Below are 16,949 nucleotides of genomic sequence, written 5' to 3'. Positions count from 1 at the left end.
GCTGAAGTTGTCTATATTGTAGTGTACTTTTTGAACTGGTCTCCCACATAGGCCGTTAAGAAGATGACGCTAGAAGAAGCTTGGTTTGGGAGGAAGCCCAAAATCAGCCACTTGAAAGTTTTTGGCTCTATTGCTTATGTTTGGATCCTAGATTGCAAAGAGATCAAAACTAGATTCAAAGAGCCATAAATTGATGTTTATGGGCTATAGTGACAATCATAAGGCTTATCGGCTGATTGATGTAGATACTGATCGTCTCATATTCGATCGAGATGTTGTGTTTGATGAAGAAGTAGGGATTTTTGAACTCTCTTCTCTTGTTTTCAGTCCTGGAGATCAACCTCTGAAGGCTAAGGATTTAGGTGTTCGACTTCCCTTAGCTCCAACTGAAGGGAGCGATTCTGATGATTATGAACTAGAGGATGTTTAGTCTCCTAGGTAGGATCTTGTTCCACTAGAATTTCCTCAAGAAAACCTGGATCAGCATCTCGATGAGTTTCTTCTAGACACTCCTGCTCATGGTGATCCTTCATTCATTCAATATTTGTAGAGGACACTTGAGTAGAAAATAGCTGGCCGTTCATGTACAAGATATACAAATTTTGACCTTATGACAACAGATTTAGATGTGCAGGTGATTGCTGGTCAAGAATCACCCAACTCCATGTTAGTTCATGCACCTCTTGGTTCATTGTACCCCTTAATCTGCTTGTAGAACTTCCAACACGGTTGCGCCTATGGATTGCAGACCCTCATGTCCTATCCAGAGGTTGTTGTTGTCACATACAATCCCCACACTTCCTGGTTGATTGATGACATTCAACAAAAATGGGTCTCAAGGGCCCACAACCTCCTATAATAACAACACCTAAATGATAGTAGGTGAAATGACCAACAAACAATTTCCTCTAATCGCCTATCCTTTCACAATGCTTGCCTATGTCTCACGCTTGCAAGTAAAAAGTTCCTCCAATAATTGGTTTAGACATGGCGTCCCATTTAAGCTCCAATTATGTCTTGTGGATGTCACCTAAATAATGCAATTCATATATTTTCCCAAAAATCGAGGAAACGCTAATTTATCTTTCCCTGCAAACATTTGATAAATTATTCAATCTTCAATGATTTAGCTCTTGTATGAAACCTATGTGATTCCATTTGCAAATTGGCTAGGGTAGATATTGCACCATTACAACCAATCCAATTCAATAGATGCACTTGTGAATCCTATGCGAATCCATCAAGGTTGGCTGAAATGGGTTTTTATCCAATCAACCAAGAAAGAACCTGAGGGTTTTCATCCTAGGGCTTGCTTTCACAAAAAGCTTCAAAACACACAAATATAAAATAAAATCCAACATGTGCAAATGAGCTTTCAAATCTCCTTTTGTAATCTCCCAATAGAACTTTCCTAAAAGCTCTTTTAATTTCCGGTTCAAAATATATCATTAAAGTACTTTTATAATGTGACTTTATAATATTTGCCTTTCAAAACTCTTAAGCCACTTTATCAACTTAATTGAAATAAAGTCATCCAAAATATTACTTAATTTGACAACTTTATTTAATTAATTAATCTATTCCCTATCAAAGCCCAAAATCAACCTATGGGAATAGAATGGGCTCAAAGGGACACTTCGGACTACTATGTGGAAGAGTAAATTACTCACAATAAAAAATTGCCCAATTTAAAGAATAATTGTGACCAATTACTCTTTTCTCAAGGAGAGCCATTGACAACACCCACCACCCTAGTAAAACAACAAAAGAATAAGGAGGCATCTCCTAGCACATCTACAAGTGCATCACTTGGTGGATATTGAAATCAAAGATATAATGGATGTCATAATATGGGTGGAAGTTAAAGATAGATCTTGTGCAATTGGTAGGGTTGATCAATTATACAATATACAAAGGAAAAAATATTGAATGAATAGAAATAATGTTGGAAGAGTGTACAAAGAGATTGATAAAATCCTTGAGCAGGTATAATATTCTTGGTGCAAACAAGTGAATGGTGTGATGTGCCACTATGCCAAAAGGTTGACCTAGTGATGAAAATTAACATTAAGAGTGTCAAGGGAGGAACTTTTTCCTTCAAAGGATCCATGAGTTAGCACAAAACAAACTTGTGGATGCCTTATTGGACTTAACTTGACAATGCACAATTTCACTAGAGTCCCAACTCCTCTGTACATCTAAGCCTCATTTTGCCCATCACATATATTCAATTTGAGAAATTTTCAAGACGATCCCCTTTTGTCAAAATTTGCCTAAGAGTTGTTCTCTATCCTCTCCCATGTGCTTATCATGTGTTGGAAGTTGCAAAGGCTTTAAAAATTCTAAGATTGGAAGTTTTGTGTTCAAATTTCAAAAGACTATGCTAAATGTTCGAATTTTGGAATTTCTCATCTTGGCATACCTTTTCTCTAAACCTTGCTCTTTCTCGTCTCCCTATTAGAGTTTTAGACCTCCTTTTATTGACAGGCTTTTCTTTAGATGCCCACACTTCGACACTTTACACTAATTCTCCTTTCGGAGTTGCATGTCAATCATCTTTGTATCGACATCCCTTGTGGCATGAGGTATGGCACATTGCTGATCCCTAATTCTTTATTCTTTTCATTGTGCTATTTTCCGGAGTCATAGTTTTGGTCTTCCCTTTACCCACATACCTTATGGAATTAGTTTTTTGATATCCTTGATCCTCGACGTCCAATGTTTCCTTCTATATATTTTATCGGAGTTGGAGATGTAGGAATACTTCTACCACGATACCTCAACTCTCGATCGCTAACATTTTGCACTATGTTATTGGGTTTGCAATTTGGATGTATCTTTATTTGCATGCTTTGTGGAATGAATTCCACGGTATCCTTGATCCCTAGCTCAGGGTAATTTCCTTCATGTATCCTTATGAAGTCAATGATGTGGATGAGTAGATTTGAGTTGCAACTATTCCAAGGGGCTTTTCTTGCCTAGAAACAATTGTTCATCTTAAAGGCGTAGATTCACACTACTTCAATTGATGGAGGATAAGGAACATCATACCACCATCCATGTGATGGTTGTGTTTTTGGCATGAATGAATTTTTTATAAGCTTCAAGTCACCATTTCAACATATTTTCACAATGATTCAACGACCAAACAAGGTGCTATAGATATTGGATCATCTTGTAGAAAAAGGTCAGTCATTTCCTGATTTCCATGTGATTGCAATGCCTAGGAATTTCTAAGGTTCCAAACCATGCACATTTAGTTAGCATTAGAGCAATCCATTTTGCAAATCACAAAGAGTAGCTGTTGTATAGCAGATATTTGTTATTGAATTTCTCCTTGGCCAGTTGTGGATATTAAGGAAGACTTTCAAGTGACAAAGTATGATAGATTCTTCTTAGATTAGGGTTTTCTCTCACCACATTTTTTGGTGTGAATGTAAATATTGATTTGATTAGTACCTTGATGCATTGCAAACATTGTGTATAATGGTTATTTTCTTATTGCATGCGATTTTTGGAAGTTTGGAGAGGAATTATTAAGAATGTTTAGTTGCTGATATCATATCTCTTTTGTCATTTCTATGTGTTGTCTCGTTCGGTTGAATTCAACTTTATAACCCAATATAAGGCATCGGTCTTGGAAGTGTTTGACCCTCCATGAACCAAAAAATGAACAATATCTTTAACTATTAGTGTAGGAGTAGGAAGTTAGTTTATATGAACTTCATGATTTATTTTCATTTCTATGGAAAACATTTGAAGTGAGCCATAATAGTTTTTTCATCTTAGAGAATCATGTCTTGTGTGTCTTCATTAGCTTAATAGAGGTTATATGTGAAATAGGTTAGTCCTTGGTCTAGTGACAACTTTTAGGACTAGGCATACATTGGATACTACTAAAGCTGTCTAAGCTAGTGTATCTTTAGTTGTGGCTAAATCTTTTTAAAAATTGCAACTAGGAACACCCTCTTGGGTCTAGTTGAACCTGAAGTGAAGGAGAGATTATCCACTTTCAGCATTTAGCTTGTGATCACTCAAATTTTGTTGATGAGACGACCAATCCACCTTCAGTAATGACATATTCTTAGCTTTGAAGTGGATTGATCCCTTTAGAAGGGTGAATAGCGATTCTAGGACCCAACATGCCCCACCATTTGTATTGGGTACATGCTTGCCAACATGATGGAGGAATGTCTATTGGGTGGGGCTGCCCACGATGCTTCCTTGGGCTTGATCTTGAGACCTTAGCTTTGATACCATTGTGATGTGCCACTACACCAAATGACTGACCTACTAGTGAGGTTGAGCACAAAGGCTAGCGAGGGGTTTCATCCTTCTGTGATGTAGCATGCAACGGACATGTGGCAGCCCTATCCAGATTGGGTGCACACCCATGAACATGATGGAGCAATGTCCATCGGGGTACCGACAATGCTCTATAGGGCTAAACCTTGAACCTCGACTTTGATACCAATGCGATGTGTAAGCATGCCAAAAGACCAATTTAGTGGCGAGGACAACCACCGAGGGTGTTAAGAGAGGGGTTTCCTCCTCTGAAGGATCCACGTGGTAGCATGCAACAGACATGTGGAGGCCCCACCATCCCAATCGGGTGCATGCCTACCGACAAGATAAAGGAATGCCTGTGGAGCTACCCACAACGCTATGTAGGGCTTGACCTGGAGACCTTGTTTCTAATACCAATGTGATGTTCCGCTATATTAGAAGGCTAACTCATTGGTGAGGACAAGCAACAAGGGTGTTAAGGGAGGGGTTTGGTCTTTGGAGGATCCATGAGGTAGCACACAATGGACATGTGAAGGCTCCACCATCTAAATCGGGTGCATGCTTCTTGGCATGACAGAGCAGTGTTCGTTAGGTTGGGCTATCCACCATGCTTTGTAGGGATTGACCTCTAGAATTTAGCTCTGTGATGTGCTACCATGTCAAAAGATTGGCCTAGTAACAAGGACAAGCATGGAGGGTGTTAAGGGAGGGGTTTTGTTTTTTAGAGGATTTGTGAGGTAGAATGCAATGAACAATAGAAAGTTCTAGGAAGAGAAACCTAGAGGGGTGCCCCACAAAGGGGAAGAACAAAAATGAAGAAATACCAAATGAGGGACAACCAACACAAGTGGTCAAGGAACTAGCACAAATAATGAAAAAAGCGGAACAAGAATCCCAAAGAGCAAAAACTGAGGAGTATTGGAGAGATAGGAAAGTCTCATCGAGTATCATTGTCTGGGCTAGAAATGATGGAGTCATTGGCATCATCATTGATTATTGTGAGGGGATCAATACGAGATTTGATAATGCTCATCAAGGAGTTCAAAAGGTCAAGAGTATTGAGCAAGGTACTTTTTCTAGGATCATGCCTAACATCCAAGGCTGAAGTAACTCCTGTAATAGTGAAAAAGCTTGTAATATGTGTTTTCCATTGTGGTCAGGGGTTGGCCAAGGAGAAGTAGATCTATGTTGTTGAGGAAGAGCCAAACTGTGCCATTGGGAAGTAGCACCATGATGTTTGGGGCAACATGTTGAGGTAGAAGTTGTGAAATATGTCTCGTATGTCTATCTACATCCATGTGAGAAGTAGTGATATCCAAAGGTTTTTTTAGAGTAGTCAGTCTTTTGGATGTGTTGGAATTAGGAGGTGATCTTTGTAAACTCTAGAATTCATAGAGATCTTCATCTCATGTAAGATATGCACTAAAGGGTGATGGCCTCCCAAATATAAAGGGCCAAGTACCACTAGTCTGTATATCTAAAGAAAGTAGAGAGATCGTTGCTTGAGTCCATATAGAGGCAATAATATCTTTCTCGGATCTTGTAGTAAACAGGGCATTTGAAAAGATGAAATGCTCCAGAACCTCGACTTCTTGGGCGTAGCAATAACATCAACTTTGGTCTAGGTGAGGAATATATGATTTATCTCGATCCATAGCAAGTGGGAACACACCCTTGATTGGCCAAGGGGAATCTTCAAGCCATGTGACTAACGATGTGGGACATATTGAATATGACGTAATACCATCTTCCTCTTGTTAAATATTCTTAGTGCAAAAAGTCAATTTTGGGCTAAGTAGAACAAGTGGAAAGGTCACAGTGGCTTGGATGTACTGTTTGTTGACGTCCCTTTTACAAACATCGCTGATTGTCTCTTTAGGAGTGTCCAAGGGATACATGAAAGGAGTAGCCTATTAATAGAGATGCCAATAGAAAGGAGTGTTAGTGTAAAAATTTAGATGGTTATGCTAATTTGTGTAAATAACGTTGGACTAGGATGCATTCATTTATTCAATACAATAGAGTCAATTTATTATCTTGAGATAAAAGTAATACTGGATGTTTGAACTTTGTAGACTTCAGAACTCTTTGATAGAACATGAAGTTATATCCCCTACAAGGTTAGTAGAAATAGAACATGGCATACAATATGGGCCAGGTTGAATGTTTGAACTCTGTACACTTCAGAACCCTCTGATACAACTAGAGATTATATTCTGAATAAGGTAAATAGAAGAACTGGTCATCCTTATGTATCAGAATTTTAAACTTTTTGAAGTAGCATTTTCAGTGCTATTGGGTCCTTGCATGGGATCATGTTAAGTAGCAGATCTCCATGATTGTGTACTGTGGCCATCATGACAAGAATCTTGATAATCTTTTCAAAGACAAGTAGAATTTAATTCTTGAAATTTTAAATTTTAACCCTTATGGTCAAGGATATTACTTGATAGTTAGATGCTTGAATTAGCTTAAAAGTTTGAATGATCTGTTGGTAACTTGGTATGTATAAAGTTCGAATATTTTGCATATGCATATTGTCTCTTTCTTCTTTTGTGTGTTTTTCTTATTTGTGGTGCTTGGGAAAGGATGTGTAGATTTTAAATTTTTTTGGTCTCAACTTATTTTTTTTTTGGGATCTTTGTAGGCCACAATGGAGCTGGGAAAAGTACTACAATAGCAATGCTAGTTGGCCTGCTTCCTCCAACTTTTGGCGATGCCCTTGTATTTGGGAAGAGCATTCTGACTGACATGGTTGTGTATTGTACTTCTTTTTTTGTATTTAGTGTGTACCCAACAATGACAAATCATCCGTTTTTCTTTTAGTTGTAGACTCCTATTATAGGATATGAAATGAATAAAAATTGTTGCTTGGCTACCTTTATTTTATCCTTCATTCTAATGGTTGTGCATCAGCAGTTAGGTATGGGTGATGTGATTGTATGCTCAATAGTGCACTAGCCTTCCAAACACCAATATCTTCTTTTCTCTCTATATTGTAATGTCCATTAACTGATTGCCTACGACATGTATACACTATTCCTGCCACGTTTGTTGCATTGAAACTACATGTTATTGCTCTCAAGTCCTTGTCTTGAACACCTCTTTCACTTGTTACTGGGTCTGGTCGGTGCAAGCCATATCTCACAGCATTGCACCAGCTACTGGTACTAAATGTCAATGTAAATTTGGGTTGACACCAACAAGATTGAATGCAAATTTCTTCAGTTAGAATCTAGTCCTGTATTAATCTGTTAATTTTTTAATGGGCAGACCTTTAGTTTTAACTGTTGATAACTCTCTTCTTTGTTATATGTCAGGAAAAAATACGGAAGCAGCTTGGTGTTTGTCCTCAACATGACATTCTCTTCCCCGAATTAACAGTAAGAGCTTCATTAGACAATGGTTAAGCTTATTTATTTTTATATAATCCATGATGTAACAATTTTAATTGAATAAATTAAGAACGTTATTATATTAACTGTGCAGAGTATGAAATGAGTTCACTATTACTAGCACTTAAACTGTATTTGTCACATTTGAAATGACGAGACAACTATATTAACTCCGCATGGTATTGAAAATTTGTAGAGTTAAGGTCTTGTCACATGTAACCATATTAAGGTATAGTTTTAGCCAATTCTCCCACAACAATTGCAAACTTTGTCAAGCTTTATGGGTGTTGGTGCAGTCCTAATTTGGGAGCAGGTCTGGGTACACAATTTTCCAAATAAAAAACTCTCTTGCTTTGGGTGTATTCATCAGCTACACAGATGAAATAATGCATAGAAAATTCAAATATGCCACATGACATTGGAATATGTGTGACAATTTACTTTATCTTGAAGTAAAAATAACTGGTAAAATTATCATCGTTTTGATTTAGATTATGAGCTGTGTACAATACTTTTATTTTCTGGATCCTTAAAAGAGTAAAGCGTCAATGAACATGCCTGATTCTAAAGTTTAAGCTATTTTAGTTCTCTTTCATGGAGCAATGATAATCACTTTTCTCTGATCTCCTTAATGGTCCAGCATATGTTTATCTTTCTATTCTGTTATACTTAACTATAATTCCGCTTGTATGGTGGATTTCTGAAGCACTCTTTCAGGCTATTTTTGTTGTCACAAACACTTGCTGATATTGGTCAATGCTGTTTACCTTGATCCCTTTGAGATATATAAGTGAAAAGGAGGTTGTCTTGATGTCAAATGGTGCATTCTGAAAAGATCTCTTCATTGAGCTGCTACCTGGATGAACTCTGCTTCCTATGTCCCCAGCAGACACCCTTTCTTTCCTCCTTTTTTTGTCTTTTATTTTTTGTCTTCACATGACACATTATGGAACTCTTTTTTAGTTTTCTGGGGTATTCATAGTGGGTCACTTCTTGGCGAAGAGTGTTGAGGTTGGTTGTAATGGGTGTCCATGTATTTTTCTAATGTGTGTACATAAACACGTCTTTTTCGATGGAAATGTTAGGGGTTCTTGTAATGTGTGTCCATGCCTTTTAGTGTTTGGGGATACCTCCTTAAGAGTTTGGGGGCATCCACAATGAGTGTCATGATTATTCAGTAAAACATTTGAATTTTAATTCCAGCATTTGGACACTTATGGTAAAGCCATAACATGCTATTCTTAGTTATAGGTTCTTGTTTGTTCCAAAACAATTTTAATTGATTTTTGTTGATTACAAGAAACAGATTTGGGTTTCCATTGGATGTAGGGTAATTAATGCTGTAGTTAATCTGATTTCATCCTTTGGGTTCAACACATTCTGAATTTCTTTGGAAAAACTGCTAATTTTGGTCATCTAGTGTAAACTTCGTTGGTGCTGTTTTCACAGCTTCGTTTGCTCTCCTCCAACTTGAACAGAATTATCATCGGTTGATAACTGCATGAAAGGATGACTTGGTCAATGAAAAGTTTGTGGGGGCTTTTGGGAGGCTTTCTTACCAATCATAATTTCATAGTTTTTATATTTGAGTGAGTAGGTCCTTGTGACTGAGGTCAAGGTGCATTTTTCGTATCACTTGTGTATTGAGATGAAAGGATATAATCAATATTCATACTGATGGCAATAGCAACCAAACTCCATTTCTAGCTATAGTTTATCATTCAAGTCGACTTTTCTTCATGAGGATTTATCTAATTTGGGTTGATACATATGCAAGTAATGAAATGCTAACTAAGATTAATGTTAGATGCCTGATACTTGTGGTTCATCTATAGAGCTAAAGTTAGGTTCATATTGAAATTCTAAAGGCACTATACCTAGATGTGCCTAGATCAAAGCAACTGATTTCAGTTTTTTTGTGAGATCAAAGTCTAGAGTCCAATATTTGTTCTTCTTGGAAAAATTCTTCTTGTTGTGTTCATTTACAAAAATACTGAAATAATTCCAAGAACCTATGCTCACCACACAGTTTTGGATGAACTATATCGCTACCATCTTCTACATACCTCTGCTACCAATGCACACCAATTAACTGTGCTAATATTTGCCCTCATTTCACCTTATCTACTGGAAGTATTGCTTTTCCATATGCAGTTTCAATTTCATCTTCACGAATAAGTCCAGTTGAAATTTTGCTTGAACTAGCACGTCACTGGACCAGCTTGGTGGAGCTTGCATCACCTTCCGCACTGGATTTGTGTACTTGTCAAATAGCTCCATTGAAATTCAAGGCTTATATGCATGTGGGTTAACTTTGGCCTTGCCTTTGTGATCCTCATTGGTCTCGTGTTCTCCCTCTAGCTGGCACTTTCCTCCGATGTCTTGACTGCGTTTTGGAATAAGTGATAACATCCCATTGAAGCATAAACTGACATTCTTGAGCTCCTAGCAAAGGCATATATTGGCATTGACAAGCTCAAAAATTGACTAAACTCTTGGACTTGTAAGCCAAAACTTTGACTCTGCATAAAATTTTCAATTTTTAATGGTTACTTGCTTTTGATTTCATTCTTTCCTTGGATGTTTGTGCCAATCTCATCACTGCCACATAACCTCCTTTGCTAACAGTAGGTAGGGTTGCTTGAACAGTTTGTAGACTTGTACAACCTGCATACTATATAACACCTTTATGGCCTACAATTGTATGTCAACTACACCTTGTATGGTGCTATTGTAATTCATTAGATTCAACATTGTATGATAATACATTACAGTCAACATTGTATGATTATATCATATGACCTGTACTTTGACATTGCCCTCAAAAACTCTCAGGCAACACTAACTTCCTTTTTCTTGTTCACAATGTCATTTCCTCTGTTCTTTACATCATACTTCGTGTCTTTTTACTTTGGTTGTGCTGCTCAAACAATCTCAGTCTTAATTTGCCTTGTCTAATATATTTCAATAATGATTTCATTGTTGTCTGGCAACAATGTAAACTCCTCAAGATTTTTCCTCAAAGCTTTTCATTCACAAAATTGTTAGCATTCCACTCAATGTTCAAATCCATAACTATGCTTCAGAGAGTACTTGGGAATGTTTTAGACTAATATGCTCTCGTTGATTTGCTCGACCAGATCTATGTCCAGTTGTGTTGGACACTATTCTGCTTATAAATGAAATGAACTATACATCAATCTTCACGGCCTTTCCTTGTTTTATTGATTTGGATGATCTCGTCTGTGGGCCCTACCAAGTTCTGCTTAGTGAATAAATGAGTATGTATTTTTTTGTTTCATCAGTCCTATGTGCAGAATTCTCCTCCTTTTGTAGACTACAAAATACAAAATCTCTTTTGTGTGTGTTTCCTATCCTCAACATTGTTAGATGTGTTTCAATCCTCACCTTCTATGTGCCCATGGGCAATTCACTCAGCTTACGCCTCAACCTTTACACTCTTTCAATCTTTATAGTAATCACTTCCTTTAGTTCTGGTCAACACCACACTTTGTTTATTGGTTGTTGCTAATATTGACCTTACCACCACTTGTGAGAGTTAATCACATGCCTTTTTTTATTTTATTCACTTATGAGTTATCAATACGTGTTCAACGCCTTTGATATTCTGCATGTGAGTTGTTCTCTCCTCACAACGTATCACAGCAAGGTGATACCACTACCTCAATCTGCACATTCTCATTGGATATCTGAGACAGCAGCTTACATAGCTTTATAGCTATCTTCATAAGGAGGATCATTGCATACACATCATCAAACATATCAGGGAAAGCAGAGATAATCCATCTATATATAACATAAGTGACATTATACTTAGTGCACACATATATTGATCAAGATCATTTGCATACACCTAATTGTTAATTCAGAAATAGCAGTGAGATTGACTTCATATCAAGTGGAAATCATTGTGAATCAAGTCATTATTGTATTGATTATTATTATTTATTTCTATTAATAGTGAAATTGAGGAAAGAAGTCTCTTGCAATTGATACTTAGACGTTGAATGTTCCTACTTCATAAATAATAACATAAGGGGACATTACAGTGGCCCATGACACTAGAAGACATATGGTGAGATTGTGATTTTACAATCGTGTGGCACACTGAACATCATCTATGTTAACAAATCTTCTGAATGTGGTTCATGCTTACCCACAAGTGTTACACATAACATAAGTTCACTCAAGATACAAGGAAATGCCATGTCCCCTCCTTGATCGTTATATATATCCTAAATGAAGCAATAATTATTATTAATTAATATAATCATTACCAACAAATGATTATTTGAAATTTATTTATTTATTGTATATTATTATTTAATTAATATTTATTAATATTTATTACTATAATATTCTTGTAATATTCAAATAAAAATTAATTAATATTATATTATAAATATAATTTATGTATTATAAATTATAAACATAATTTACCAGATCAAGCTTAAAGAACAGATTTATAAATTAAAGACTTCAGCATACAACTCAGAAACGTTGCAATAAGAATAATCAGATATAGTCAGCAATTAAAGAAAAATGACCAGAATCGTTGCACCAAGAATTATGAATAACTAATAAGCATGACAAATGTCATGTCCAATAGACATCGTTGTCTTTCAAGAGGAGTGATCAGGTAAATCAGCGCTTATGGTTATGAGGACATTACAATCGTATAGAAGATAACAACAACGAACATGCTCAAGGATTATATCTCCATCATCAAGAAAGGTAAAGTCAATAATAAACAGTAAGCATACATAAAGATACACGATTAAAGAGTCCAGACACTAATAAGTAATTAGTCTATGTGCCCGATTGGTAACTACAAACCAAAACTAATCATCAGTGATCAAGAAAATCTATCTATTAAGATGCGATTGCAGCATTAAAAGCTATGGTCATGTAGCGGCAATGTTTAAAGGATAACACTAACCCTTAGTATATTGAATGGGTGCGATTCAAGAGGTACAAGTAAGAGATATATCTGTTCAACCTCAGAGCATATTAAGGAGACATGGAGGCCATTTCAAAAGGGGAATATCTTATCGGGGAATTTTGGTATTCATCCTCTATGGATTCGATCATCCTGAAAAACAGCCGATATAATCATATATCTCAAAGTGATTAAGAGAGCGATATCTCAAAGTGATTAAGAGAGCGATTAAGTGTCTAAGCGATTCATTATTGACGACTTTATTAAGAGACAGAGAACAAATAGACCTTCGTCCAAAAGGGAATGTTCCATATCTAACGGTAGCAATGATATCAGAGAGATGTGTAACAGTAGTGATTTCTAATCAAACAGCTGTCAACTATCGTCCAGGAGATGTTTATTGCCAGCGATTAAAGATGGTGTTTCGGAGTCGCCCCTAGATTGGCAGTGATTAGTCAATATAAGGAGAGCTGTGATTATGAGATTATTGTCTGAAGAACTAACAGCGGCATGTAAATTCTCCAACGTTAAAAGCTACAGCAATTAAGATTTATTAAAGATAGATTAATTAAGTCTCAAGAGCAATCACGAAGTGCGATTCATTGAGAGCTAAAATAATTTGTTTGTATCAAAGGGTATGACTCTAGGGAAGAGTCACACCTGTCCAAACCAAAGAAGCAGATATAAAAACAGATCATTGAGATTAAGGAGGGATATTAAGAGGATTACTGGGAGATCTATAATTAATTTGGACCAGACATGTGAGGTATATGTAAGTAGTCTCTTCAAGGATCGAAGAGGCAAATACAACAATTCTTGAAGAGCAGATGTGTGTAGAAATACAGATATGTAAGTGAAGTATGTTGAATGAGGAATAATATCATCATATACTAGCATTAAGTTGGTTTAAAGAAGAATGTATAAGGAATAGAAGTGATATATATATATATATAAAGAATATATACACGTTCAAGGAAATATTTAAATAAATAAGTCATTAAAGATAGATTTGAGTAAAAGAATGTATACGGGTTAAAAGAAAATCTTGAGCCAAAATCAAAGGGAGTATATGAGCAGAATTAAAGAGGAAGTATGAGCAGATTTTGGAAACATTTTCAGAAGGATTATAAAGAAGAATGCTGGAGTATAGCAAAATTCAGCATTACATAAGTCCCATTGCCAAATTAGAGAAGGCTATCAAGATAAGTTCTATTCGCAGAACTAGACTTAGAATTTAAGTTAAATTTTAAAATGAAATGTTTTCAGATTTAATGAAATTATATAATTACAATTTTCATTTTTTATTTAGAATTGTTCTTTCAGGATTAAACTAAGGAAATTCCCAAATGGGGACATTACAGGAAAACATTTGCATCCTCTTCTATCATTAAACGGGTCATGCCCACAGAGTTAGCTTAATCTAAGTCTTTGAAATGCATAGTGTTGGCATATGCACACTCCAATGAGACATTGTATGTGATTGAAGATTTTGTCATTGATGGCAACCTTGCAATCCTATGGCATCGGCAAGACATTATACCGGCAAAGCATTACACCGGCAAGATAGTGCACCGGCATCAGCAGATCACTTAGGACACCGGCACAGAAGAAAACATGTATACTGACACAGAGGCCGACGGGATTTTTGTTATGTAATATTTTGTTTATTATTGTAAGCCGACTTGGCAAATTGTAAAATGACTCTTATATATAAAGGAGATCATTGTAGGCATTTGTAGGAGTGATGTAGGAGCATAAAGCAAAATATTAAGCAGACCTAATGTGCGAAATATAGGTCAAGGGTATATGTAAAGAACATAGTAGGAACCGGTACTGAATCTGGCATTGAAGATGCTATTGTAAAGCAGTACAAGTCATTGGATTAGTATAATCCTTATTGTAAGTCAGTGTGACTTCCCATTGAGCAGTGAGCTTTAGGCAGTTGGCCTTCCTGCATATGCAGGCCCCTATTGTAAGTAATATTCTCTTATTGGCTAGTGAGTGAATATTGTGGGTCACAAATCCCACCGAGGTTTTTTCCACACCGGGTTTCCTCGTTAAACATCTTGTGTTATACTTATGGTGTACTTTTCATTTGAATGTTCTTGATTCTGTTTATTGCATTATTTCTTGCATACCGGTACACTGTCATATTATGTTCTGCATGTTTTAACTTGAGAAATTCTTATCACCGGTTAGATACTGATTCACCCCCCCCTCTCAGTATCTGTGGGACCCCTAACACATAGGCCTCCACAATACATTTTTTTTACTCTATACTTAATGCATAAATTTTTTAATTTGGCCTTAAAGATATCTTGTGAGGCCTTTGATTCTTGTGTGTCTGAGGTTTTGAAGGTCTGCGTATTGAGTGTAGGTTGGCCTATGGGGTGATTTTATGTACATTTTTCAAAAAGCACATCAATATATCCACCTTCATTTAAAAAATAAAAGGAGAACGGAACAAATTACAAAGCTTGGCAATAATAAAGTCAAAGAAAAGAGGCCAACCTATATATTTGGATTAGAGTTATCTAATCGATCTGTCTAAAGAGATAGTATTGGTTGTCTTTGAATATCATATGGTCGTGACAGGAATACCAAATTCATGTGCAAGTATTGTGGGTAACACTTTTTTAAGCCACTGAAACCTTGAAATGCTATTATCCTTGCAATGCATGTTTGAAAGCAGTCTTTGTTCTTTGGTTGGCTTTATAGTGGAGCTCTTTCACTAAAGTCACACAAGCTTAACATCTGAAATGCTACTCATTAACCACTTGTGCGTTGTTAATTATTTTCTTCAATTTCTATGTTTTTTTCGTAAATATATAGAATGGAAATGAATATATGTTTATGAAGTTTTGTTTCTTGATAATCATTATTTTCTTTTATGTGATGATTTCCATGCCCTTGTCATTTTAATGTATTCATTTTGTGATTCTTTATTCATATATATTGTGCTATAATGTGCCAGGTCAAGGAGCATTTAGAAATTTTTGGTGTCTTGAAGGGTATTGAGGACGATGTGTTGGGGATTGATGTCGATGAAATGATCAATGAAGTGAGTTTATGGTTTACATTGTCATATGTTAATTGTTTTACAAAATGTAAATAAACTATATAGGTAATATGCATTAATTCTGCCTCTTGTTATCCTTTGATGTGTGAGAACATTTATGTTTGTTTTTCTTTCCTAAATATAGAAGGTAAAGGGGTACCAATAAATTGAAAAAGACTCGTAGTTCTATAAAGAAGATGTCATACGACAAATTAAGCTAGTATCTAGTTTGATTGTGGTCCTAAACTTAAAAGGGTACTCTCAAGTTGCAACAAAAAGGACAGGTTTCAACTTTTCCTTTATCTCCCCAAAACTTAGGGCCCAAAGACCATTGGGTGCCTTATAACTGCAGACGTGTATATGATAGACATTTTAAATTGATTTTCAGTAGAATACACTAGAGAAATACAGGATATTGTAGGCCATAATTTTTGTATTAATTTATTTAGGGTTGGTAATTGCAGGTTTACACTCATCTATTAAATTGTAACTGTTGAAATAATATACATTCTATAAGATATAAATAATATACATTCTATAAGATATAAAAGGACTACCTCAAGACTTGGACTTGTTTGTTCTTTGGACATGTTTGTTGGGGATTGAGAGTTAAACACTCCAACACATTTGCTAGACTCTATTAGGCTCTCTGTAAACCCTTATTCAATCTTTAGATGAAGTTTTCATTTTGTATCTTTTGGAGTGAAGTGGTGGTACATACATGGCTAAGAAAGATATGGTTAGCTTTCAAGGTGCAGCATTTCGCTCCAACACATGGACTAGGCAGCCCATACATGGGGAGAGGTGCAACATAATCATTATTAGGGGAAACGATTTTAAAAACACATTGGCTTATGTACCAATTCCAAGTCATTTCATTCTTTTGTTTCTGAAAATAAAAAACAATCCCCCTCCTACAAACTTCTAGAAATGGGCCTTTCCCCTGAAGTCAAATATGCGTAAAAATTATGCATCTTGGAATTGTTTTGGTGACTGTAAAATTCATATTTAAAAAAAACTAATCTTACATTGGTTGGAAGGCTTGGCTTGGTCTGTGACAACATATATACTTCAATATACCATGACCTTTATGCTGGTGGGGTTATGCAGCAATGGAATTGCGATCCATGAAATGGATTGAAAATGCTGGACAATTGGGATCATAATGGGAGGCTGCTAATGAAGATGAGAATAGAGGTTTTTCAAGGTTCTAGGAAATTGGGAGTGAAGAACAGCTGGCTTTAAGTAG

General features: G+C 36.1%; 1 protein-coding gene across 3 annotated transcripts in view; it reads left to right on the top strand.

Moving 5' to 3' along the window:
- Positions 1-16,949, top strand: part of LOC131060731 (ABC transporter A family member 1) — a 233,622-nt gene that overhangs the window by 58,477 nt on the left and 158,196 nt on the right. For all 3 annotated transcript variants that reach the window (XM_057994085.2, XM_057994086.2, XM_057994087.2), the window contains 3 exons: positions 6,935-7,041; positions 7,608-7,670; positions 15,617-15,703. In XM_057994085.2, the coding sequence (XP_057850068.2) occupies positions 6,935-7,041; positions 7,608-7,670; positions 15,617-15,703 (257 nt within the window). The remainder of the gene's footprint in view (positions 1-6,934; positions 7,042-7,607; positions 7,671-15,616; positions 15,704-16,949) is intronic.

Source organism: Cryptomeria japonica, chromosome 10 (assembly GCF_030272615.1).
Source record: "Cryptomeria japonica chromosome 10, Sugi_1.0, whole genome shotgun sequence".
Classification (NCBI taxonomy): domain Eukaryota; kingdom Viridiplantae; phylum Streptophyta; class Pinopsida; order Cupressales; family Cupressaceae; genus Cryptomeria; species Cryptomeria japonica.
This window is presented reverse-complemented; position numbering and strand designations above follow the sequence as displayed.